The following is a 27,817-nucleotide window of genomic DNA, read 5'->3' as shown; positions in this document are numbered from 1 at the left end:
GTCCCAATTCACATTCGCCCCAATTCACTCTCGTCCCAATTTACATTCGCCCAAATTCACATTCGTCCCAATTCACATTCGCCCAAATTCACATTCGTCCCAATTCACATTCGCCCAAATTCACATTCGTCCCAATTCACATTCGCCCAAATTCACATTCGTCCCAATTCACATTCGCCCAAATTCACATTCGTCCCAATTCACATTCATCCCAATTCACATTCGTCCCAATTTACATTCGCCCAAATTCACATTCGTCCCAATTCACATTCGCCCAAATTCACATTCGTCCCAATTCACATTCGCCCAAATTCACATTCGTCCCAATTCACATTCGTCCCAATTCACATTCGTCCCAATTTACATTCGCCCAAATTCACATTCGCCCAAATTCACATTCGTCCCAATTCACATTTCGCCTCAATTCACATTTGTCCCAATTCACTCTCGTCCCAATTCACATTCGCCCCTATTCACATTCGTCCCAATTCACATTCGCCCAAATTCACATTCGTCCCAATTCACATTCGCCCAAATTCACATTCGTCCCAATTCACATTCGTCCCAATTCACATTCGTCCCAATTTACATTCGCCCAAATTCACATTCGTCCCAATTCACATTTCGCCTCAATTCACATTCTCCCTTATTCACTCTCGTCCCAATTTACATTCACCCCAATTCACTTTCGTTCCATTGTCTTTGTTCAGGCAAATTACGATCTTGTGCAGGGTGATGTCTATTTCTATGTTGATGTGCAAGGAGACATATACATGCTAGGTCTTGTTGATTTCTATCAAGGGTTCAGCCAACTGAGTTTATTAGTTTCTGACACGCTTGCTATATACCGCAAAATATAACAACCAACATACCTACTTGTATACTGTAATGAAGAAATATGTATGTACACTTAATTACACTATAATCTTGAAATATGAATAACTTGATTTGATGATTGACATATTAACATATTACAAAGTGTGATTCAATAAACGACTGGGGTTCAGTCTTCGGGGTGTTTTCATATGCATGATGAGTGCGTGACCATGATTACATCTCGGACCACTTACACGTATTGAATGAGTTAGTATCAGGTCTGCCTCCACATAATAACATTCCACACAAACAGGAAATCTTGGATTACAAGGAAGTCTGGTAAATTTACTTGTCTCCACAAAACAATTAACATACTGAAAACTCATAGTTGCTGTTGACATAGGAAGTAAAGTAAGCAAATAACACCGAATATATGGCAAGGTAAACTTGAAGGTGACTTTGAGTCACGAGCGCCCGTACACGAGCGCCGGTTCGAGTCACGCACGCAGTACGTGTTTACTATAATTTGACATAGTATTTACCTTGCCGTATATTCGGTGTTATTTGCTTAATTACCATACTGGACTTGAAGCACAGTAACCTCTCCTAATCTCAACACGTTCTCTCAAACAACCTCCAAACGTCAAAGTTAGTGATTCAAATATCCATCATGATAATAACATATACATGCAATACAGAATAAAGAGACCTTGATAAACTGACATCCATGTCAACAACAGCCAAGCTATTTCATGCATCCGAACAAAACAGGAGGGTTGCAGGATGCAGATACTAACAAATTCTTTTCCACTGTCATAATACATCTGATGCTTACATGATCAACAATGGAACATCACGCAATGTATAGTGTTCTTCACTGTTACATCAAATTTACTGCCCTCATTGTTTTATGTAATATAGCTAGCGCCCTCATTGTCCTAGGTGATGTGTCAACATATCTTTTGTTTATTGATGTATGTATACTGTCTGTATGCATTTATCCATGCTGTACTTTTGATACACACCATCTCACCTTTGACCTTTTACATATTACACTACACTTAAGTTGTACCTATAGACCACCTTCTGCATTTGTAGTTCTTTCTCAGCCCATGTGTTTCTGATTAAAGGGACTGTGCTGCCCATTATGCCCACTGTACTGGGTATGCGTGTTGTGTCTTCGTTATGGATTGTCACACTTGTTCATGTTCTGTGCAGATGCACGTACTCAGTCACTGGTTGGCAAGAACCGATCCTTCATATTAAAATAAGGGCATTGTTTGCTGATGGTGTTATTAAATATACATACCGGGGTATATGTGTTCCTGTTAATAAAACTACTTACGGGTAATGTTATCACAGCAAATATTGAGTTGATCAGCGAGCGTTATTTGTTATCACACATTCACATGCTGATTAGTAAAAATATAAACATATGTCGCCACAGTCCGACGACTTATAGCCGCTAAATGTGACCCATATATTGAATATGATGTGATTTATCTATTTCAGCTATTTTTATCCTAATAACATGAAAAGTCTCTAAAATTTAATACAAGTGTGTGCTTTGTAAATTGCAGTTATTTAAATTATGTTGTTGATTGACAATTTTAATTAAATATTTATGTTGTGTTATAAGTGTAATCCTACTCACAGGGGTATATTTGTGACCTTAGAGATCTATAAATGTATTTTCATAAAAGCTGAAGGATACCAGGACATTTAAACCTTCACATGCGACAAACAACCATGTTTACAAACAAGCGTCTACCCATGAGCCTTTGCTTTTTTAGCAGGCATTATTATCTGTGCTTAGGACTAAATTCCTGCACATGCGCAGCCGACGACTCCTTCATTTTAATAAATATTGTACCCTGAATGGTGTATGATTTTTAGTTTTTGTCATGCCACAGTGGAGTAAATAAACAACAGCTGATAATTGAGAGTTTAGTATATTGTTTTTGCAATAATTTAGTTACCAGCACCACATTGCGTTTCATAACTTTGTGTCTAAATTGCAATGTTTTGGTGTTTGTTTTTCTTTAGGTCAAGGTGGATCACCAAATTTTGCTGTGAATACAGAAACTGAGCGTCAGCCACACAGCCAACCACAGGAAAATGTGGAACAAGGTAATCCTCATTAATCTATTAATATTATGGAATATATTATATGTATTTTTGTTTCTTAGAATAATCATGGATGTAATTTTAAAATGAGCATATGTGATATGACAGTAATTGTTATCTGTGATTCAAAACACTCAATAAATATACACATTACATTCTTAAGATCCATTGATGAGAACAGTTTGTCTCAGCAAGATATAAACTATTCTTACTAAGATGTAATATGATTTACTAAGTTCAATCAATTGTAGAGCTCTGGGTTTTTCTGCCCTCATCCCCCTGGATTTGAACAAACAATTAAAACATGTCTTTGTGGACGAATACATTGCGAAATAAAGTTGCCTAGCCTGGAATCCAGTTATTCAGAGTACACTTAAGAATGGCCTGGTAAATTGCTCTGTAACTACGTAGTCTGCCAGTTTCATCACTGATTGGCTGTCTCCATGACCATGGGACTCACATGCCCAGCCATGTAACGTCCACCCACAACCCACCACTAGACAAATTCACTAGTCTATTATGATCATAGATTGCATTAAGTCTATGAAGTCACCTTGTTTATCCTAAAATTTACGTAGCAGATGTCACATATATGTCGATGCCTGCATTGGGTGACATGCTATTATAGACTGACCTATGATGTAATGCAGTTATTTCTCAGGTTCATTTCATGTTTGTGAACAGAAATTAAAATTGTTATGTTCTGGGTGATAAATTTGCATTAAGATAGAAGCCTACTCATAATATATCTCAAATTAATTGTTGGCAGGTTAATGATGTTGTGAGTACCGGTATGTAGCCTTTCTGGGTTCTTGTTATGTTCCCATGTCTTTATAAGTTAAAATTACGACTATCTGAGTGATGAAGCAGCTAATCTAATTTGTTTTGTTTTTTCACTGAAGGAGAAGAGGCAATGGTTCAACAGACTGCTCGAGTTATGGACGAAGAAGCTTTGCAAAGACAAAACCAAGTTCGAAGAGAGTTAGAGATGCCTTCGTATCCCATGACAACCAGTCCATGTGGTCTTTGCGTGATTATTAACAATGAACATTTTTATTGTGATAGGCAGCAAGAAAACAGCAAGAACTTAGAAGACCGAACAGGAACAAGAAGGGATAGAGGTATGCATTGTTATCACATATGGTGTATATAATCAGTCAAAGCATGTGCATATTATTCATAGTGACATTTAGTGTAAACTACATATTGGTGAATGTCACAATATTACTTTTAAACATTATCACTGTTTTATGCATGTATGGACATTATGTAGAAAAAAACAAGTTGTGCAGCGATAGACAACAACTGAGTATCTGCAATATTCACTATTTTAATGGCGACAATGCATTCATGTATTATCTTTCAACATCGTTGTCATCAAGTATTTGCAAACAGTTTTATGATTTTCGTGCTGATGCAGTTGCATATGAGAGGTCATTCACAGCTAATACCAGAGATAATGTGTTGTATTGCTAGTAGCAATATGGGCAGCCGTACCCACAGTTTGTCACATATCTGTCCACACACACCCTTAGTATCCACAGTGTGACACATACCTGTCCACACACACCCTTAGTATCCACAGTGTGACACATACTTGTCCACACACACCCTCAGTATCCACAGTGTGACACATACCTGTCCACACACACCCTTAGTATCCACTGTGTGACACATACCTGTCCACACACACCCTTAGTATCCACAGTGTGACACATACCTGTCCACACACACCCTTAGTATCCACAGTGTGACACATACCTGTCCACACACACCCTTAGTATCCACAGTGTGACACATACCTGTCCACACACACCCTTAGTATCCACAGTGTGACACATACCTGTCCACACACCCTTAGTACCCACAGTGTGACACATACCTGTCCACACACCCTTAGTACCCACAGTGTGACACATACCTGTCCACACACACCCTTAGTACCCACAGTGTGACACATACCTGTCCACACACACCCTTAGTACCCACAGTGTGACACATACCTGTCCACACACACCCTTAGTACCCATAGTGTGACACATACCTGTCCACACACCCTTAGTATCCACAGTGTGACACATACCTGTCCACACACACCCTTAGTACCCACAGTGTGACACATACCTGTCCACACACACCCTTAGTACCCATAGTGTGACACATACCTGTCCACACACTCTTAGTATCCACAGTGTGACACATACCTGTCCACACACACCCTTAGTATCCACAGTGTGACACATACCTGTACACACACCCTTAGTACCCACAGTATGACACATACCTGTCCACACACCCTTAGTACCCACAGTGTGACACATACCTGTCCACACACACCCTTAGTATCCACAGTGTGACACATACCTGTCCACACACACCCTTAGTACCCACAGTGTGACACATACCTGTCCACACACACCCTTAGTATCCACAGTGTGACACATACCTGTCCACACACACCCTTAGTATCCACAGTGTGACACATACCTGTCCACACACCCTTAGTACCCACATTGTGACACATACCTGTCCACACACACCCTTAGTACCCACAGTGTAACACATACCTGTCCACACACCCTTAGTACCCACAGTTTGACACATACCTGTCCACACACCCTTAGTACCCACAGTGTGACACATACCTGTCCACACACACCCTTAGTACCCACAGTGTAACACATACCTGTCCACACACCCTTAGTACCCACAGTTTGACACATACCTGTCCACACACCCTTAGTACCCACAGTGTGACACATACCTGTCCACACACCCTTAGTACCCACAGTTTGACACATACCTGTCCACACACCCTTAGTACCCACAGTTTGACACATACCTGTCCACACACACCCTTAGTACCCACAGTTTGACACATACCTGTCCACACACACCCTTAGTATCCACAGTGTGACACATACCTGTCCACACACCCTTAGTACCCACAGTATGACACATACCTGTCCACACACCCTTAGTACCCACAGTGTGACACATACCTGTCCACACACCCTTAGTACCCACAGTGTGACACATACCTGTCCACACACCCTTAGTACCCACAGTGTGACACATACCTGTCCACACACACCCTTAGTATCCACAGTGTGACACATACCTGTCCACACACCCTTAGTACCCACAGTTTGACACATACCTGTCCACACACCCTTAGTACCCACAGTGTGACACATACCTGTCCACACACACCCTTAGTACCCACAGTGTGACACATACCTGTCCACACACCCTTAGCACCCACAGTTTGACACATACCTGTCCACACACCCTTAGTACCCACAGTTTGACACATACCTGTCCACACATACCCTTAGTATCCACAGTTTGACACATACCTGTCCACACACACCCTTAGTACCCACAGTGTGACACATACCTGTCCACACACCCTTAGTACCCACAGTGTGACACATACCTGTCCACACACACCCTTAGTACCCACAGTGACACATACCTGTCCACACACCCTTAGTACCCACAGTTTGACACATACCTGTCCACACATACCCTTAGTACCCACAGTGTGACACATACCTGTCCACACACCCTTAGTACCCACAGTTTGACACATACCTGTCCACACACACCCTTAGTATCTACAGTGTGACACATACCTGTCCACACACACCCTTAGTACCCACAGTGTGACACATACCTGTCCACACACACCCTTAGTATCCACAGTGTGACACATACCTGTCCACACACACCCTTAGTACCCACAGTGTGACACATACCTGTCCACACACCCTTAGCACCCACAGTTTGACACATACCTGTCCACACACCCTTAGTACCCACAGTTTGACACATACCTGTCCACACATACCCTTAGTATCCACAGTTTGACACATACCTGTCCACACACACCCTTAGTACCCACAGTGTGACACATACCTGTCCACACACCCTTAGTACCCACAGTGTGACACATACCTGTCCACACACACCCTTATTGCCCACAGTGACACATACCTGTCCACACACCCTTAGTACCCACAGTTTGACACATACCTGTCCACACACACCCTTAGTACCCACAGTGTGACACATACCTGTCCACACACCCTTAGTACCCACAGTGTGACACATACCTGTCCACACATACCCTTAGTACCCACAGTGTGACACATACCTGTCCACACACCCTTAGTACCCACAGTGTGACACATACCTGTCCACACACACCCTTAGTATCCACAGTGTGACACATACCTGTCCACACACACCCTTAGTATCCACAGTGTGACACATACCTGTCCACACACCCTTAGTACCCACATTGTGACACATACCTGTCCACACACACCCTTAGTACCCACAGTGTAACACATACCTGTCCACACACCCTTAGTACCCACAGTTTGACACATACCTGTCCACACACCCTTAGTACCCACAGTGTGACACATACCTGTCCACACACACCCTTAGTACCCACAGTGTAACACATACCTGTCCACACACCCTTAGTACCCACAGTTTGACACATACCTGTCCACACACCCTTAGTACCCACAGTGTGACACATACCTGTCCACACACCCTTAGTACCCACAGTTTGACACATACCTGTCCACACACCCTTAGTACCCACAGTTTGACACATACCTGTCCACACACACCCTTAGTACCCACAGTTTGACACATACCTGTCCACACACACCCTTAGTATCCACAGTGTGACACATACCTGTCCACACACCCTTAGTACCCACAGTATGACACATACCTGTCCACACACCCTTAGTACCCACAGTGTGACACATACCTGTCCACACACCCTTAGTACCCACAGTGTGACACATACCTGTCCACACACCCTTAGTACCCACAGTGTGACACATACCTGTCCACACACACCCTTAGTATCCACAGTGTGACACATACCTGTCCACACACCCTTAGTACCCACAGTTTGACACATACCTGTCCACACACCCTTAGTACCCACAGTGTGACACATACCTGTCCACACACACCCTTAGTACCCACAGTGTGACACATACCTGTCCACACACCCTTAGCACCCACAGTTTGACACATACCTGTCCACACACCCTTAGTACCCACAGTTTGACACATACCTGTCCACACATACCCTTAGTATCCACAGTTTGACACATACCTGTCCACACACACCCTTAGTACCCACAGTGTGACACATACCTGTCCACACACCCTTAGTACCCACAGTGTGACACATACCTGTCCACACACACCCTTAGTACCCACAGTGACACATACCTGTCCACACACCCTTAGTACCCACAGTTTGACACATACCTGTCCACACATACCCTTAGTACCCACAGTGTGACACATACCTGTCCACACACCCTTAGTACCCACAGTTTGACACATACCTGTCCACACACACCCTTAGTATCTACAGTGTGACACATACCTGTCCACACACACCCTTAGTACCCACAGTGTGACACATACCTGTCCACACACACCCTTAGTATCCACAGTGTGACACATACCTGTCCACACACACCCTTAGTACCCACAGTGTGACACATACCTGTCCACACACCCTTAGCACCCACAGTTTGACACATACCTGTCCACACACCCTTAGTACCCACAGTTTGACACATACCTGTCCACACATACCCTTAGTATCCACAGTTTGACACATACCTGTCCACACACACCCTTAGTACCCACAGTGTGACACATACCTGTCCACACACCCTTAGTACCCACAGTGTGACACATACCTGTCCACACACACCCTTATTGCCCACAGTGACACATACCTGTCCACACACCCTTAGTACCCACAGTTTGACACATACCTGTCCACACACACCCTTAGTACCCACAGTGTGACACATACCTGTCCACACACCCTTAGTACCCACAGTGTGACACATACCTGTCCACACATACCCTTAGTACCCACAGTGTGACACATACCTGTCCACACACCCTTAGTACCCGCAGTTTGACACATACCTGTCCACACACACCCTTAGTACCCACAGTGTGACACATACCTGTCCACACACTCCCTTAGTATCCACAGCGTGACACATACCTGTCCACACACACCCTTAGTATCCACAGTGTGACACATACCTGTCCACACACACCCTTAGTACCCACAGTGTGACACATACCTGTCCACACACACCCTTAGTACCCACAGTGTGACACATACCTGTCCACACACACCCTTAGTACCCACAGTGTGACACATACCTGTCCACACACACCCTTAGTACCCACAGTGTGACACATACCTGTCCACACACACCCTTAGTACCCACAGTTTGTACCAATAAAATGAACTTTGCCCATGTAGGACTTTTTGCTTTATTTTGGTTAGAGCCTAATTATATGGCACGTAGTCCAAAAACTGGGACTTGTGTTTGTGTCTGTGTGCGTCCAGACCTATATCTTATACATGTCTTAGTTTTAGTGAATGCGGTTCTAGAGCCTGACATGCTTAGACTGATTTTGTTCAAAATTACATATATACATCATGTTATAGATACAGATATATTCAAAATGGCAGATCAGTGGCAATTTTTTTTTTAATTTACGCTGGTCCAGAACAATATCTCTTAATATGGACAAGTACTTGTTTGATGATCAGATACAAGATGGCTGAATGTCAATTTTTGTTGAAAAATCATCACAATCAAGCCTCAGCTTCTAGATCCATATATCTGACATGTTTATGTTTCAACAGGGACTGTGCCATGCATGGCTTGTTCATTATTGGAATACAAAAATATCTTAGGATTACTCAATTTGTGATGATATTTCACAGAGCTGTCACAGTAGACTGACAAAAAAAAACTAGTGCACAAACAGGGTGTAATTTACTAAATACATTTTAGAATCAATCTTGGGCTGCTTGTTAGTCCCCGAAAACGGGGACTTATGTTTTGACCATTGTGCGTCCGTGTTTCCGTCCGTGTGTGCGTGCGTCTGGACCTGTATCTTAGAAATGCCTGGACGAATCATAATTAAAATTTACACATACATCATACATGATATTATACATATGCACAACAATTTGTTTCACGATCTGATTCAAGATGGCCGAATGACGGCCATTTTTGTGCTAAAAAATCATCCAAATCAAGCGTTTCTCAGTTGTTTACAGATAGATTTTGTTCAAACTTGGTACATACGTTGGAAATTATAGGACCTTGATGCACATCATTTTCTTTTCATATAAGATTCAAAATAGCGGACTGTAGGCCATTTTGTTTTAATAAATGTGGTTCCAGTGCCATATCTCTGACTTGTTGTGACTGATTATGTTCAAATTTTTCATATACATTATACATCATGTCATAGATATACAAATATATTGGTTTGACGATCCTATTCAAAACGGCCGAATGGAGGCCATTTTTGTGCTAAAAAAATGATCAAATATCAATATTTCTGGCATTTATGGATGGATTTCGTTCAAACTTGGTACATATATTAGACATTACGGGTTCCTGATGCACGTTATTTTATTTTTCAGATCGAATTCAAAATGGCTGACTGGCGGCCATTTTGTTTTAATGAATGGGCTTCTAGACCATATCTTTGACTTGCTTTGACTGATTATATTCAAATTTGTAATATTCATTATACATCATGTCATAGTGTACAGATATATTGGATTGATGATCTTATTCAAAATGGCCGAATGTTGACCATTTTTGTGCTAAAAAATCATCAAATATCAAGCATTTCTGGCATTTATGGATGGATTTCGTTCAAACTCAGTACATATATACATTAGACATTACAGGTTCAAAATGGCTGACTGGCGGTAATTATGTTTTAATGATTAGGCTTCTAGAGCCATATCTCTGACATGCTTTGACTGATTATGTTCAAATTTTATCCGTTATACATCATGTTATAGATATGTACATGTATTCAAAATGACTGATTTTGTTTTAATTACTGACGTTCCTGAGCAATATCTCCCTATATGGACAAGTACTTGTTTGACGATCAGATACAAATGTCAATCATCATAATCATGTTCCTGACATAGTTATATTCCAGCTATATTACTATAAACAAAACTATATATCTTAAATTTGATAACTAACGAAGACTGTGCCATGCATGGCTTGTTTGTCATATTTTAATCCATAAAATGCTGAGCTAACATTCCCTTAATGATACGAAATGAGTGGTGGAAATATGAAGAAACAGTTTAGGATATTCATGCTACTAGTATACACAGCTGAAAAAGAATCATATGTCTTTGTAAATAATTTGTTTTCCAGTTATATGAAATATGAAAAAATATATATCAAAATTGCAGCTTGTGTCTTTCAAACGTTGATCAGCATCTTTATTGTGCATAATAAAAATTCTTTTATGATCTTTGTTTTTGCAGATAATCTTGTACACATTTTTGAGAAACTTGATTTTGAGGTAGAAGTTCATGATGATTTGACTGCTCGGGACATGTACACCTGTCTTGGTAACATAGGAGAAAGGGACCATATGCCATACTCATGTTTTGTGTGTTGCATTCTTAGCCATGGTACAGCTGGTAAGGTATATGGTGTTGATGGGATTCCTATTGAAATTTCCCATCTAACAAGCTGTGTGAAAGGAATACCTTGCCGTTCACTTATTGGAAAACCAAAGTTATTTTTCATACAGGCTTGCCAAGGACAGAGAGCACAAAGAGGTGATATTGTGATGGATCATGATGGAGATCAAGATGAAATACCAATGAGTATTCCTAATGAAGCTGATTTTCTTCTTGGTTATGCCACAGTACCAGGATTTGTTTCGTATCGAAGTAAGACACAAGGATCATGGTATATCACCAAGTTAGTTGAATGCTTGGATCGATATCATAATGAATATGAATTGCTAGATATAATGAGAAAGGTAAATGAAGAAGTTGCTAAAGCTATTGCAGCTACAAAAGATGGTGAAAGAAAGCAGGTGCCAGCACCTCAATTCACTTTGAGAAAGAGACTCTTTCTTAAACCTGTTGAGATTTTCTAAAGTAATACAAAGTTTCATTTTGATTTCTTGTTTTAATAGAAGAGAAATGAGTAGAACTAGTTATTTAGATTGTCTAGTTTTTTTCGTCAGGACATTGTGCCATCTTGCTTCAAGTTTTGCTATGAACAACCTTTATATATTAATGTATGTCATTTCATGATGATCAGTATAATATTAACCAGTATTCAAACCAGTGCTGGATATATCTCATATTACATAATAATAATTGACATAACATGCAAACTGAACATATTATCACATCAATTATGGTATTCTTGAAGATGGCCGATGAATTGTGAACATGATGCATCCTGTATGCCCTGTACTGTAAATGATAATGAGTTGACAAAGGAGAGACATGTTTAAATAAACAAAGGCTAAAGTGTGTTTTTGGGTCAATCTGTTTTTTGATTTGCAAGAACTTTAGTCAAGACCAAAAAAAGTAAACATCAATTAATTATACATGGTTTAATACAAATTTTATAACTAATTTTCCTGTGATTACATTCTATTTAGTTATAATTTACTTACAAATATAGGTTCACATTATTGTGAGACATTGTAAAGCTATGACATAAAAACCTTCAGTACAATATTAAATATTAATACAATATTAATACAATAATTTGCAGCACATCATTCTTCATTTATTAGGTAATACATGTACCATTTCATGTATACCGTACATGTATGCAGTCATTCAGAGGACAACTATGGTCCTGTGTAATAATGAACAATGATTGTAATTTCTGTGGATAGACCTAAAAAATTATGTTTATATTTGGTTTAAAAAACATTATTTGTGATTAACAGCTAAAATATTGTTAGCAAGCTGATCTTAAAAAGATTGTAACTTGACTAATGCTATTTGTTTTTATTGTTTTTAGAAAGTACCGTAGTCATATTCTGGTGAATATATTTATAAAACTTAATCTATTACTCAATTTCTTTATAGTATATTTTATTTCATTATTGCTTGTAATCATTATTTCCAGTGAATTAAATACAATTTGTAATGTCTTGTGTTTTTTTTAAATGCATATTAGTTTGCACAGAGTTGTTCATTGCAACTAGTGAACAAAGAAAAAGAACGTTTATCTAAATCTTGTCCCCACCGAAATCTAATCTATTGTTGTCGCCTCACACATACATTGTATGTCATTATATTATCAAAGTTTTCTTGGGGGGGGGGGGGGGGTAAGTGTCTGTCATTTCAAAATACCAATGTTCGTTGTACATATGTCTAACAATGTCTAAAAGTGACATTATACCATTATATGTTAAGAATTGGTAACATAATCCAATTCAAGGCTAACTTGTGACCATTTTGTTGTACAACTGCACTCAAATCAATCATTTGCACCATTCCAAATTTATAGTATCTGGGTGGGTTGATTGCTGTCAATCTTTGTACAAACGACCTAATGAGACCTCATGCACATCATTGATTGTATGGATTTGACTACAAACATTGATGAATGAATTTGGCTTAAAGTATGACTGCACTATTGGACATTATCAGCAATTGGGCTGGTGATTTTCAAAAAAAGTTCAAAATATATTGTTTTGCCAACAATATCCACCACAATTAGAATGTTTAAATTATTGAATAAATCTGATATATAAGTATCAAAACATCTGAACTGGTAGTTTCAAGAAAAAGTTGATATTTGCTGAACATAAAGATTTGAAGTTATCATCATGAAATATAAAAATATAGTGAGATTGCAATCGTTGGTATGCCAAATTACTGAGTGATGAGTATACTATGTATAATTCATTGTAGTAAATGTTGGTTCTAAGCCTATATAATATATTCAAATATGTTACTTTTAATGTAATGTAATTAATAATTTGACTTGAGCAATGTATTTTGTTTTGTATAGCAAGTTGAATCCAAATAAAGTTTGCTGCTTTTGAAATCTGTTTTAGTATTATGAAAGCAATATATAATTGTGCTAATAGTACAGAGAAATGTAGTAAAATTTGATTTTTCAAAGTTAACTTTCGACATAGTGTGCACCTAACAGGCTGCCACTCACAGTTGCTCTACAAATTGATCTGGTTTATTGATCATCATCGATTCTAAACCACTCATTTTTACCAGTCATCCTTTTATGAACTATTAGTGACCGTACTGGGGTCGTCTATGCTACGGTTTTCACTAATTTCTGCAAGTTTTGCTTCAGTGACTCAAGAAAGTTTTTTCAATATCAACCATCACTGTCTATTATTATGGGAATTCAAGCTTACATGGACAATGGACTTATTGAGCACCTTTACAAATATTAGTGTACCTGGAATTAGTAATGATCTACTCAACATTCCAAATGCAGGGTTTTCTCTGTTTAAATGAAAAATCAACCAATTTATGCAAGAAACCAACTACTCCATCTAAGGAACAATAGTAATCAAGATAAACTCAAATGCTCCCCCCTCTGCCCAGGCAAAGCAATACATCACTCGGTATTCAATCAAAGCCTTCAACTCTTAGAGGTAAAAGGGCTGGCAGTCGGAAATTGCAACCTATCTCTCAAAGATCCATACCAAGAAATCAACATTTTCAACTTTGCTGCTGGAATGTACAGTCATTTCGAAATAAAGCCTCGAACATTTCTGACTATATTGTTGAACATAACATCGATGCACTAGCAATTACTGAGTCATGGCTAAAACCTACTGGTGATGAACCTATCACCTATGAAGTGGAGGTGGGATTGCCTTCATATGTAAATCACAAATTAATTTCATCACCTGGAAACCGCTACGTAATTTCACTACCTTTGAGGCTGTTGAAATCACACGTCGTCATCATGATATTACCTTTAAAATTATCATTATCTATAGACCTCCTCCAAATTCAAAGATTAGATTCACCGTTTCCAAATTCTTAGATGAATTTGGGTCTCTCCTGGAAACATCCTCTGTATATTCTAGCAGTCTGATTATTACTGGGATTTCAATTTCCATTGGACAACCTTATCATCCTCCACTGATCTTCATAGATTTAAGGAATTAACCAACTCTTGCAACCTCATTCAGTGGGTCAGTGCACCTACTCACAACCGTGGCCACATTCTGGATCTGGTTTTCACTAATATAGACACCATCATTTGTTCAGTTGTCATTGATAACATCTATGTCTCTGACCATTTTCCTATTCGCATAGAACTTGTATTACCCAAGCCTCCCCTTGTACAAAAAGAAATAACTTATCGTCGCATTCAAGCTATTTTCAAGAATTTGCCAAAGAAATTGAATCAGTATTACGGAAGGAACCCCTAACAGATGTAAACAAAGCAATTTCACATTATAACTCTTGCCTTAGAAGATCTCTAAACAAACACGCACCACGTATGAAACGCATGATCACTGTGCGTCCAGATAAAAATTGGTACACTCCTGAACTACTTGCAGCTAAACAACTTCGCCGCTCGCTTGAGAATACCTGGCGTTCAACCAAACTTGAAATTCATAGACAAATTTACCAATCTCAATGTTGTACTGTTAATAAGCCATTTCGCAATGCAAAGTCTAAATACTACTCGAACATAATTGAAGATAACTCCATGGATCTGAAAGCACTGTTTAGGTTCACATCAAATTTTACCACCAATATATCATCATCATTACCTACTCATTCTACTACTAGTCAATTGACAGAGACATTTAGCATCTTCTTTGTCGATAAAATCACCAATATTCGCAACAGCTTGGATGCCGACAATTAGGACACAAATCTGCTCTTTAAACCCTACATCAGCAACACTCTGTAATTCCACGTCCACGACCACAGATGAAATCAACAAAATAATCACAAAAGAGCCATCCAAGTCTTGCTGCCTTGATCCAATTCCAACACATCTACTTAAGAAGTTTAAAATCCAGCTCATACCTTGGATCACCATTGTTATCAACCTCTCTTTTCTGCATGGAATCGTCCCAACCTCTTTCAAGTTAGCAGTTGTTACACCTCTACTTAAAAAACCATCACTTGATCAGGAAATTCTCAAGAACTACAGACCTATATCAAATTTACCATTCATCTCCAAAGTGCTTGAAAAAGTTGTAGCCCTCAGATTAAACCACTGCAATCGGCTCACAAAAAGTATCACAGTACTGAGACAGCACTTGTCAAAGTCCATAGTGACATCTTAAATTCTCTCGACTCTGGCCATTATGGCATTTTAATACTGTTGGACTTACCTGCGGCCTTTGATTCGGCCATCGTATGTTGCTGACACGACTAGCCAGCCTGTATGGCGGGCCATTAGTGCAATAAATAGCATGCGTCGATATCGACTAAGCGATGGCAATAACGACGAAAATGTAAGACGATATCGACTAAAATTACCCAGTCAGAATGCCCAAATGTCGTTATCGATGTGTATTTGTCGTTATCGTTGTCCTAACATCGTTATCGGTATTTATGCGCCGTTAGTGCAAAAAATAACACAGCGTTTTGAGAAGCGTTTGGCGATAACGCTGTTAATTAGGCGATAACGACATCACTGGGTCGTTATTGACATGGTGGGGTAACAAGTGTTTAGACTGAAAGTCGATATCGACATGGAGTTGTTACTAAATGGCGATATCAACGTTAACAATTAAACAGTGTTTAGCTGGGAAGCGATAACGATTGCACAAGTGTTTAGCAAGAAGCGTTATCAATAGATCATATTTGGTTTTAGGCGATATCGATATAAACGTGTTATAAGTGTTTAACCATGAAGAAATAACTAACCGAGAAGTAGTCAATGGTGTTTAGAATTAAATCAAATCATCGAGGCTTTATCAATGGCGATTTGTCGATAACAAAGTGTGTTGGATGATATGTTCAATGTAATTTTTCCTTTTTATATCAAACGTAAATGTCAGTAACGTCACGCATGTAAAGGATTTCGGCATAAATAGTGCGGCAAACATTAAATTCGTGATCCACATAGGCAATTAGCATAAGTTATTGTCTTAACTATCTAAAAATGCCAAGAACGCCATTCATTTAAGCGATAACGCTGTAGCGTACGGCGTTATCGATGTAAAGATGTCAATAACGCCATTCATTTAGGCGATATCGCCGTAGCTTATGGCGTTATCGATGTAAAATTGTCAATAACGTCATTCATTTAAGCGATATCGCCATAGCTTATGGCGTTATCGATGTAAAGATGTCAATAACGCCATTCATTTAGGCGATATCGCTGTAGCGTATGGCGTTATCGATGTAAAGATGTCAATAACGCCAATTGTTTAAGCGATATCGCTGTAGCGTATGGCGTTATCGATGTAAAGATGTCAATAATGCCATTCATTTAGGCGATATCGCTGTAGCGTATGGCGTTATCGATGTAAAAGTGTCAATAATGCCATTCATTTAGGCGATATCGCTGTAGCGTATGGCGTTATCGATGTAAAGATGCCAATAACGCCATTCATTTAGGCGATATCGCCGTAGCTTATGGCGTTATCGATGTAAAGATGTCAATAACGCCATTCATTTAGGCGATATCGCTGTAGCGTATGGCGTTATCGATGTAAAGATATCAATAACGCCAATTGTTTAAGCGATATCGCTGTAGCATATGGCGTTATCGATGTAAAGATGTCAATAACGCCATTCATTTAGGCGATATCGCTGTAGCGTATGGTGTTATCGATGTAAACATGTCAATAACGCCATTCATTTAGGCGATATCGCTGTAGCGTATGGCGATATCGATGTAAAGATGTCAATAACGCCATTCATTTAGGCGATATCGCTGTAGCGTATGGCGTTATCGATGTAAAGATGCCAATAACGCCATTCATTTAGGCGATATCGCCGTAGCTTATGGCGTTATCGTTGTAAAGATGCCAATAACGCCATTAATTTAGGCGATATTGCTGTAGCGTATGGCGATATCGATGTAAAGATATCGATAACGCCATTCATTTAAGCGATATCGCCGTAGCTTATGGCATTATCGATGTAAAATTGTCAATAACGCCATTCATTTAAGCGATATCGCTGTAGCGTATGGCGTTATCGATGTAAAAGTGTGAATAATGCCATTCATTTAGGCGATATCGCCGTAGCTTATGGCGTTATCGATGTAAAATTGTCAATAACGCCATTCATTTAGGCGATATCGCTGTAGTGTATGGCGATATCGATGTAAAGATATCGATAACGCCATTCATTTAAGCGATATCGCCGTAGCTTATGGCGTTATCGATGTAAAATTGTCAATAACGCCATTCATTTAAGCGATATCGCTGTAGCGTATGGCGTTATCGATGTAAAAGTGTCAATAATGCCATTTATTTAGGCGATATCGCTGTAGCGTATGGCGATATCGATGTAAAGATATCGATAACGCCATTCATTTAAGCGATATCGCCGTAGCTTATGGCGTTATCGATGTAAAATTGTCAATAACGCCATTCATTTAAGCGATATCGCCATAGCTTAAGCGTTATCGATGTAAAGATGCCAATAACGCCATTCATTTAGGCGATATCGCCGTAGCTTATGGCGTTATCGTTGTAAAGATGCCAATAACGCCATTAATTTAGGCGATATTGCTGTAGCGTATGGCGATATCGATGTAAAGATATCGATAACGCCATTCATTTAAGCGATATCGCCGTAGCTTATGGCATTATCGATGTAAAATTGTCAATAACGCCATTCATTTAAGCGATATCGCTGTAGCGTATGGCGTTATCGATGTAAAAGTGTGAATAATGCCATTCATTTAGGCGATATCGCCGTAGCTTATGGCGTTATCGATGTAAAATTGTCAATAACGCCATTCATTTAGGCGATATCGCTGTAGCGTATGGCGATATCGATGTAAAGATATCGATAACGCCATTCATTTAAGCGATATCGCCGTAGCTTATGGCGTTATCGATGTAAAATTGTCAATAACGCCATTCATTTAAGCGATATCGCTGTAGCGTATGGCGTTATCGATGTAAAAGTGTCAATAATGCCATTTATTTAGGCGATATCGCTGTAGCGTATGGCGATATCGATGTAAAGATATCGATAACGCCATTCATTTAAGCGATATCGCCGTAGCTTATGGCGTTATCGATGTAAAATTGTCAATAACGCCATTCATTTAAGCGATATCGCCATAGCTTAAGCGTTATCGATGTAAAGATGCCAATAACGCCATTCATTTAGGCGATATCGCCGTAGCTTATGGCGTTATCGTTGTAAAGATGCCAATAACGCCATTAATTTAGGCGATATTGCTGTAGCGTATGGCGATATCGATGTAAAGATATCGATAACGCCATTCATTTAAGCGATATCGCCGTAGCTTATGGCATTATCGATGTAAAATTGTCAATAACGCCATTCATTTAAGCGATATCGCTGTAGCGTATGGCGTTATCGATGTAAAAGTGTGAATAATGCCATTCATTTAGGCGATATCGCCGTAGCTTATGGCGTTATCGATGTAAAATTGTCAATAACGCCATTCATTTAGGCGATATCGCTGTAGCGTATGGCGATATCGATGTAAAGATATCGATAACGCCATTCATTTAAGCGATATCGCCGTAGCTTATGGCGTTATCGATGTAAAATTGTCAATAACGCCATTCATTTAAGCGATATCGCTGTAGCGTATGGCGTTATCGATGTAAAAGTGTCAATAATGCCATTTATTTAGGCGATATCGCTGTAGCGTATGGCGATATCGATGTAAAGATATCGATAACGCCATTCATTTAAGCGATATCGCCGTAGCTTATGGCGTTATCGATGTAAAATTGTCAATAACGCCATTCATTTAAGCGATATCGCCATAGCTTAAGCGTTATCGATGTAAAGATGTCAATAACACCATTCATTTAGGCGATATCGCTGTAGCGTATGGCGTTATCGATGTAAAAGTGTCAACAATGTCATTCATTTAGGTGATATCACTGTAGCGTATGGCGATATCGATGTAAAGATGTCAATAACGCCAATTGTTTAAGCGATATCGCTGTAGCGTATGGCGTTATCGATGTAAAAGTGTCAACAATGTCATTCATTTAGGCGATATCGCTGTAGCGTATGGCGATATCGATGTAAAGATGTCAATAACGCCATTCATTTAGGCGATATCGCCGTAGCTTATGGCGTTATCGATGTAAAGATGCCAATAACGCCATTCATTTAGGCGATATCGCCGTAGCTTATGGCGTTATCGATGTAAAGATGCCAATAATGCCATTAATTTAGGCGATATCGCCGTAGCTTATGGCGTTATCGATGTAAAGATGTCAATAACGCCATTCATTCAGGCGATATCGCCGTAGTTTATGGCGTTACCGATGTAAAGATGTCAATAACGCCATTCATTCAGGCGGCTTCGCCGTAGCTTATGGCGTTACCGATGTAAAGATGTCAATAACGCCATTCATTCAGGCGATATCGCCGTAGTTTATGGCGTTACCGATGTAAAGATGTCAATAACGCCATTCATTCAGGCGGCTTCGCCGTAGCTTATGGCGTTATCGATGCAAAATTGCCAATAACGCCATTCATTAAGGCGATAACGTTGTAGCTTATGGCGTTATCAGCGTTATCGATGTAAAAGTGTCAATAACGCCAATTGTTCAAGCGATATCGCTGTAGCGTATGGCGTTATCGATGTAAAGATGCCAATAACGCCATTCATTTAGGCGATATCGCCGTAGCTTATGGCGTTATCGATGTAAAGATGCCAATAACGCTATTCATTTAGGCGATATCGGCGTAGCTTATGGCGTTATCGATGTAAAGGTGTCAATAACGCCATTCATTTAGGCGATATCGCCGGTAGCTTACGGCGTTATCGGCGATTTCGTTGTTGTCGACGTATGTTTACTATGGTGGCGCTGTTTATGTGTATTGTTGTCTTCCATTTTTTACCGCGCTTCTGACATGGCTGCCATGGATTCAAGGATGTCCAATTCAGGTAAGACATTCTCTGTTCACTGACTGGTTTTGCATCTTTTCGCCATGTACAATTTGTTCATGACTGTTGGTCCAAAGCAGCAGGTGTTCGACCGGCCATCTAGCGACAATTTATGGATTGTCCAACAATTTTATGGCGAGCGACTCGTGTTTAGGTAGAGCATGGACGTACGTCCATGGGTAGAGTCTAGTGAGGTAGCGAGATGGTTATTTGCATAATCATGTTCATCTGGAGATTGTGACAATCTGGATATAAAAACACCCAGCAAAGTATATATTTTAAGAATTTGAAGATTTCAAGTATCTTATTTATGTGATTTGTAAGTCCTTATCTACATTTTTTCTCAGTTAAACAGTTACATTACTATTACTTATAAGTCTCTTCGCGATGAGTACATTTTGCAATCAGTGAAATTTGTCAAAAACTATATTTTCATGTATTTATAATTGGATCTTTTTGTAAATACTCACCATTAAGTGGATTTTTGTAATCATGCTGCAACGTGAAAGATTTGTTTACGAAAATAACTTCATGTATATTTTTTACTGCTTCCAAATTATAAAAAAATAGGATCTCGTAAATAAATTTTGGTAGTAAAGTTTAAAGGGGACAGTGAAGCACTGTTATATCACAATGGGTATTAAGATACCCTTCATTGGCCAAAACAGACTAGTGTTTATTTTTATGTAGATGATTTCTGGCAAAATACTAATTGGTTAACACAAATTTAATACATTTTTCCATTGAACAGTGAAACTAAACAGAGCTTTACGCCAGCTTTAATGAGGAGGAACAGGTTTATGTACCTTAATTTTCAATGAATTAACTGATATAAACCTTGTGATTGTTTCCTCTAGAGCCAAGTAGTGATGATGAATATTTGCCAGGCAAATGTCGAGACAAGTTTAATGAAATTGTTAACAAAACAGTTGCCTCAGCTAGAAATATTCGAGAAGTATTTCCAAAGAAGAAGACATATCCTGGAAATCGTAAAAAAAAGAAAGTTCAGAAAGTATATTTAAGAAAACTGTTCATTATGAAAGAACCATCAGGCCATTTTCCTGTAAATGAACAGGATGCATTAAACAGGATTGACTTAGGTAAGATAAAAGGTTTGAGTTATTCCTTTTTTCATGAAAATCATTGCAATATAACACTTTTAATTTTAATGTAATATTATTGGATTACATGACGCATTCATCTCTACTGTCAATTTGAATGGTTCATGTGTAATAACTGCATCCTGTACATGAATGTACTTTTTAACTGGGCATGTCTCATTAACATTGTATTCCTGCTTTGCAAATACTTAAAATATATACAAATAAAGGCACAGCTATTTCACATAATCAGTTCAAACCTAGTCTGTCCAGCGTGAATGCAGCTCATATCAAAACTCTAACAAGCTAATGGTGCAGTTTTTTATTTTTGTCAATCCTGTGACAGGAAGGTTATGTCTTATAGACTAAAATCTTTTTTTATTCTAGTACACAGAATATAGTTTGATTGACAATTAATGTATACAATTGAAGTTATTATTTTTTTTTTTTTATGTAGGGCATGTTGGAAAGATTGAGTTCAATACAACAAATGAAGAGGAATTCATTGACTCAATCAAAAGTACATTTCCTTTTTTGGAAAATATAAATTTTAAAATCTGTAAACGGGACTATAATAACAAGTTACGTTATTTTGAAAATGATATTCCTTGTTCAGTAGAAGTGCGAAACTATCATGGCTTGTTTGTCCTTGTACCTGATCAGCTACTCAGCACTCCTGTAAGTATATATATCTAACTATAACATTTTTTGATTGTTCATTGTAACTCTTTTGTATGTGTGTCTTAAAAGATAGTTATTATAATACTGTCTGTCTGTCTGTCTGTCTGTCTGTCTGTCTGTCTGTCTGTCTGTCTGTCTGTCTGCCTGTCTGTCTGTCTCTCTCTCTCTCTCTCTCTCTGTCTCTGTCTCTCTGTCTGTCTCCCTCCCTCCCTCCCTCCCTCCCTCCCTTCCTCCCTCCCTTCTTTTTTGTTCCACGTTTATCTGACTGAAGAAGTCACTGTACATCATCTTTGTTGTTGTTTTTAGTCAAAAAATGAAGAGAGTGTTATTGATTTAGTGTCTGAAGCGACATCAAGCATCTCATCTCAAATGGAAACTAGTTTAAAGGTATTAAAGGTTATTTATTAGATATGTGACATTCATTTACTTTATATTCATTTTTTTTGCAATTCAAACAAATCTCCATCCTTGTGTCATAGTCATTGTCATCATTATCCATTGGTCCTACTGTCTTTAATTTTAAAAGACATATTTTTTTCTGATATATTAATCTTGAAATTTTAGTGATAATTTTTTTTGCTTTCACCCTTGTCCATAATACTTTAAACATCTCCTCCAGAATGACTAGAATGACTGCCTAGTGTGTTTATGTTTGTTTATATAATTTTCACCCCCTATAACACTTTTAATCTAATGTTTATTGCATTATTAGTTAGTGGGCAATTTGATATGTAATGATCGTGATATCAATTTTATTTCAATACATAGCCTGATAATGATGAAAGTGTTATCGACTTAGTATTTGAAGATTCAAACATCTCACTTCAAAAGGAAGCTGGTGTGCATGTATTACAGGTTAGTCATTGGAGAAATCAAAGACACTTGATAACACAGAGATGCACAAGTATGGTAAACATCAAAAAGATCGCCAAGCAAAATCTCATGGTGCATTATGTTCTATTGTGTAAGCGTTCAGCTGCTACATGTTCCCAAACACCATATTATACTACACTTTAAAATATGTTCTGACTAGTTTAGATACTACTGTTCATATACTGTGCTTTATACTTGTGTTTGTATGAGAATTTATGGATTTAATCCTTTTATATATCCTGGTATCTTATCGTACAAGTTTACTTTGACTAACATAGTTTTTACCTTGCCCTGTAATGGATGTTTTTTAGTCTCACTGTCTCATCTACTTGAGGGAAATTTAAATGAATTGTCTGTCCCCTTCTGCAATATAGATTTGTTTGATGGAGGCGTAACCACAAGGTCATATCACGAGTTTCGAACACAATCAGTTTAGTCAAATCCCAAACAGTCAGCCAATTCGTGAGGGAGATGGCAAATTGACTGCCTCAATACTTCTGAGTTTCGCTGTAACAATTTATATATATACTAGGTGCCAGTAAATGAAGACAGTGGAGTGTGGACTGGAACTCCTACAGTAAGTACAATATAACGGTTATCTTGTATTACCTATATGTACTAGTATATGTGTATTAGATGAATGTCAGTAGGGAACTAAAATTATTAAATTTTATATGAAACCTACTTAAAACATTTAATATTGTTTGATAATGTATTAAACTTTATGTAAGTAATGCATCTGCACATTTTGGGTTTTTTCTTCAAATTTATTCAGAATTTAGAATTTAGTCAGAATTTTTACAGTACCATGATAAGTAGCATGATTGAGTCTATCTCAAACCGGTTAAATTTATGTTAAAATCATAAATTTGGTAAATATGTTTGTAACTTTTGGTCCCCATTTCTCTTATTGCCATGTTTTGTGTCATAAAAAACATCTTAGGCACACATATCAGAGCTGCATTTCTACTAAAGAAAATATGATACTTCAATTCTACAACTATCTTGGCATTTCCATTTATTTTTTAAGTTGAAGTATATTTGTTGTAAAATGCAAACATTTGTTGGCTCCATGTAGGTATTCTACTACTGGACATTCTTTTTATCTCCACAGTCTTTTAAGATAACAGATCAGATCTGTTCATATATTAAGTGATTGTCCATATCGTCCGTTTGTCAAGAATTGTATTTTGATTCTTATTGAAAACCAGTAACCCAAGTGTATATCCTAAATACCTTAGGTGGACCTTAATCATTTTTTAGCTCACTAGTCAATCAGACTGATGAGCTATAGGGATCATGCGATGTCCTACGTCCGTCCGTCCGCCTGTCTGTCTGTTCGTCAAGTGTACGTGGACGACTTCCTCTCTAAAACTGCTGAATCGTTTGCCTTGGTTTTTGGTGTGAAGGTGCATTAGGGGTAGGAGAATGGAGATTTGTTCATGAGAATACGGTATGACAATAATTCTGCAAATTGGCTCAGAAATGGTTAAAAATAATATTTTTGACAATTTCTTCAAAACCGTTAGCCGGATTTATTTAATGTTCACTATGTGGTTACTTGGGCTGGACCTCTATCAGCCTAATTGATTTGGGGACATTATCTTCAAAATTGTATTTTAGTGAATTTTTTTATTTTTATTTTTTTTTTGTACATTTTTGTCTAAAAGCGTTGTTGTTGTTCTTCTTCAAAACACTTTTTACTTCATCAACATTTTCAACTGGTTTTTAAAATCCAGCAAAAAATGCTATTGACAAGCATCTACTATAGTTGAATTCCCCATTTGGTGGTGACAGGCCATTTGCCTATTTTTTCATTTTACAGGCGTATCTTAACTTCTCTATTTTTAGCAAATATTTTTGTCAGTTATGTTATTTTCGACTTCTTCTTCAAAACCAGGAATCTAACACCCCTATAGGACCTACATGTTGTGTGTTAGTATGATTTGTATGCTGCTTTGTATGGATCACACTTTTTATGCATTAAGGTAGCGAGACTATTATTTGTGTTGAAAATTACGATTTTCACATTTATTTATTAATTGATGAAATGCACTATAAACTTTCATGTGATAAAGTCAACATAACATAGAATGTCATGTAAGTTGGTTAAAATGTAGATTTTCTGAAGGGAAGAAAAGCAGCCTCAGTAGTGTTTTCCAAAATCAACAACACAGGTTTAATCTGTGTGCCTATAAGTTTCAAAGATAAACTCAAGACAAAGCAATGTTAGGATGTGTTATCAGTAGTTATCTGACACACAATTAGTGTTTCCAAACATTTGAGTGGTTTGTCTCCGCCCCTATTTGTTTCACAGATTAGTCATTTGCATATGAATGTGTCAGACACAAGGTCACACAGCCACTGAAAAAAAATCATTGATTTTGGTGTTTTCATATGCCGAATTTATCCAATTATAGCTATCCCATTCCTTTATTATTTTGGTTTCCAATAGCCTTACACATTTGGATGTCCCTACACATGTTAAAACAAACCTTGATGGGAAAACAAATTGATTGTGCCGATAAACAAGCTTGAAAATCTTTGCTGTTACTTCATGGACGTTTTCTAGGAGTTTATGTTTTTCAAAATACAAGGTCTTTAACAAAAAATAACGTATACTTATTATCGTCAGATTAACACCAAATTTTCACAGCTTTAAGGAGACAGTGAGAGGAACTTGAATGTGTCCAGACAAACTATTTCATTGATTATTTACCAACGAGTTGTGGTTTGAGTTGGAGGCAATGCGACTAAAACAGTAATTGAAATTCAGCACACTATTTTTTAAAACGCGTTGCTTGAATAAAACTGACCAGACACATTCAATTTACCAGATTATTGAACAACTAGGTAAAGTGAAAAAATACTTCTTATCGCCAGCATAAATGCGTAATTATTTTTTTTACAGAAAAAGTAATTTTTCACCTTTGATTGAGTAACGTGTCGTAGAATGCAGATACGGGCATGCAAAATACACTTGTGAAAAGCTTGAAGTCTGGCGATTCTAAAAATATATACTTTCCCGGGTCTATTTGTAGTCATTTAGTCACAATTAGAAGATGAAAACAAGTATGCAAATAATAGTCCCGCTACCTTAACACAAACAGTGGAACTATATCAGCTTGTTATATTCAAATTATTCATCACTTACAGGTTGTTTTTAATCCAGGTTCAGTTGATAGAGAAAATGTAAGTTTGATTTTCTTTTGTTACGTTATTTAAGTTCTCCTTTCTGGTATAATAAGCTATTAATTATTTTGTACCTTATTAATCTCTGAAATAGTGCATACATTGTTGTGAGAAATTTGCATGTGATAGCGATATAAGACTAACATAACACGATTTAACTGCAACGCCTTTATAAATAATTTATATTCCTATACCAAGCTTTTTTTTTAATTGAACAGCTTTTACATACTCCTGACATTCAAAACTGGAGGACACTGCGAGAGGAACAAGACTTAGAGTATCAGGAGAGTTTGCAGGTAGACATAGAGAAGGTAAACATTCTGAGATAAATAATTACATTATATCTCCATTTATACAAAAATTAAAACAAAAATCTACAAATCTATACCCCCCTGCTTGTAACTATTTAGCTAAAATGCTTCATTAGTTTATCTCTCAGAATTGTTATAACAAAATCTTAAATTTTCAGTGTGTGAATATATTAGTAATGTACATGTATGTATATTTTTTACAGGAAAATAAGGTTGAAGAAGATCAACAAAGGAGACAAATTGAAGAGGCAGTATTACGCAGTTATGGTGAACACATGAGACAGGTGATATTTAGTAGTTTTTAGTGGTGATTAAAGTGAACTAAAAAGGAGTCTGACATATCAAATCAAACCTCAATTTTTATTTTGAGCATTTTTGTGTTAAATAATAACCACCACAAAGATTTTCCAAAATCATACTGCAATACTGTTTTAATTGGATTGCAAAGTGAGCATACACAAAACAAAAAATAACACAAAATTAAAGCTGCAGAGGAGCTTTGTCGGGTCCAAATTTGAAGGCTGATGGCAGACTATTTTTGAAAGGTCTTTGTCTTGAAATGGTATATACAAAGTTTCAAGTCAATTGGCATATCCATTCAGTAAAAGATGTTTCAGTAGTTTTACTGTTTTTCATCAAAAACAAAAATGGCGGCAAAGGTCATGTGACCAGTGAAAAAATGTATTCATGAACTTGTAGTAGTAAATATTTCACTAATGTTATGATGTATTCTGAAATGGCTAGACCC

At 37.9% G+C, this 27,817-nt stretch overlaps 1 protein-coding gene and 1 long non-coding RNA gene across 2 annotated transcripts in view; both read left to right on the top strand.

The window, feature by feature from the left end:
* LOC102808132 (caspase-8-like) overlaps positions 1-13,889 on the top strand; it is a 50,597-nt gene extending 36,708 nt beyond the window's left edge. The window contains exons 5-7 of the mRNA XM_085495659.1: positions 2,863-2,946; positions 3,846-4,064; positions 11,342-13,889. Of these exons, the coding sequence (XP_085351785.1) occupies positions 2,863-2,946; positions 3,846-4,064; positions 11,342-11,967 (929 nt within the window). The 3' untranslated portion in view covers positions 11,968-13,889. The remainder of the gene's footprint in view (positions 1-2,862; positions 2,947-3,845; positions 4,065-11,341) is intronic.
* A 9,570-nt stretch (positions 13,890-23,459) lies between these two features.
* LOC144358862 (uncharacterized) lies at positions 23,460-27,355 on the top strand. The gene is made up of 5 exons (XR_013421908.2): positions 23,460-23,548; positions 24,099-24,143; positions 26,723-26,758; positions 26,977-27,069; positions 27,273-27,355. It is a non-coding gene; the product is annotated as an uncharacterized LOC144358862 (long non-coding RNA).
* The last annotated feature ends 462 nt before the right edge of the window (positions 27,356-27,817 follow it).

Source organism: Saccoglossus kowalevskii, chromosome 22, assembly GCF_978046115.1.
Source record: "Saccoglossus kowalevskii chromosome 22, keSacKowa6.1, whole genome shotgun sequence".
NCBI lineage: Eukaryota > Metazoa > Hemichordata > Enteropneusta > Harrimaniidae > Saccoglossus > Saccoglossus kowalevskii.
Note: the sequence above shows the minus strand (reverse complement) of the source record. Positions and strands in the feature narration are given on the sequence as shown.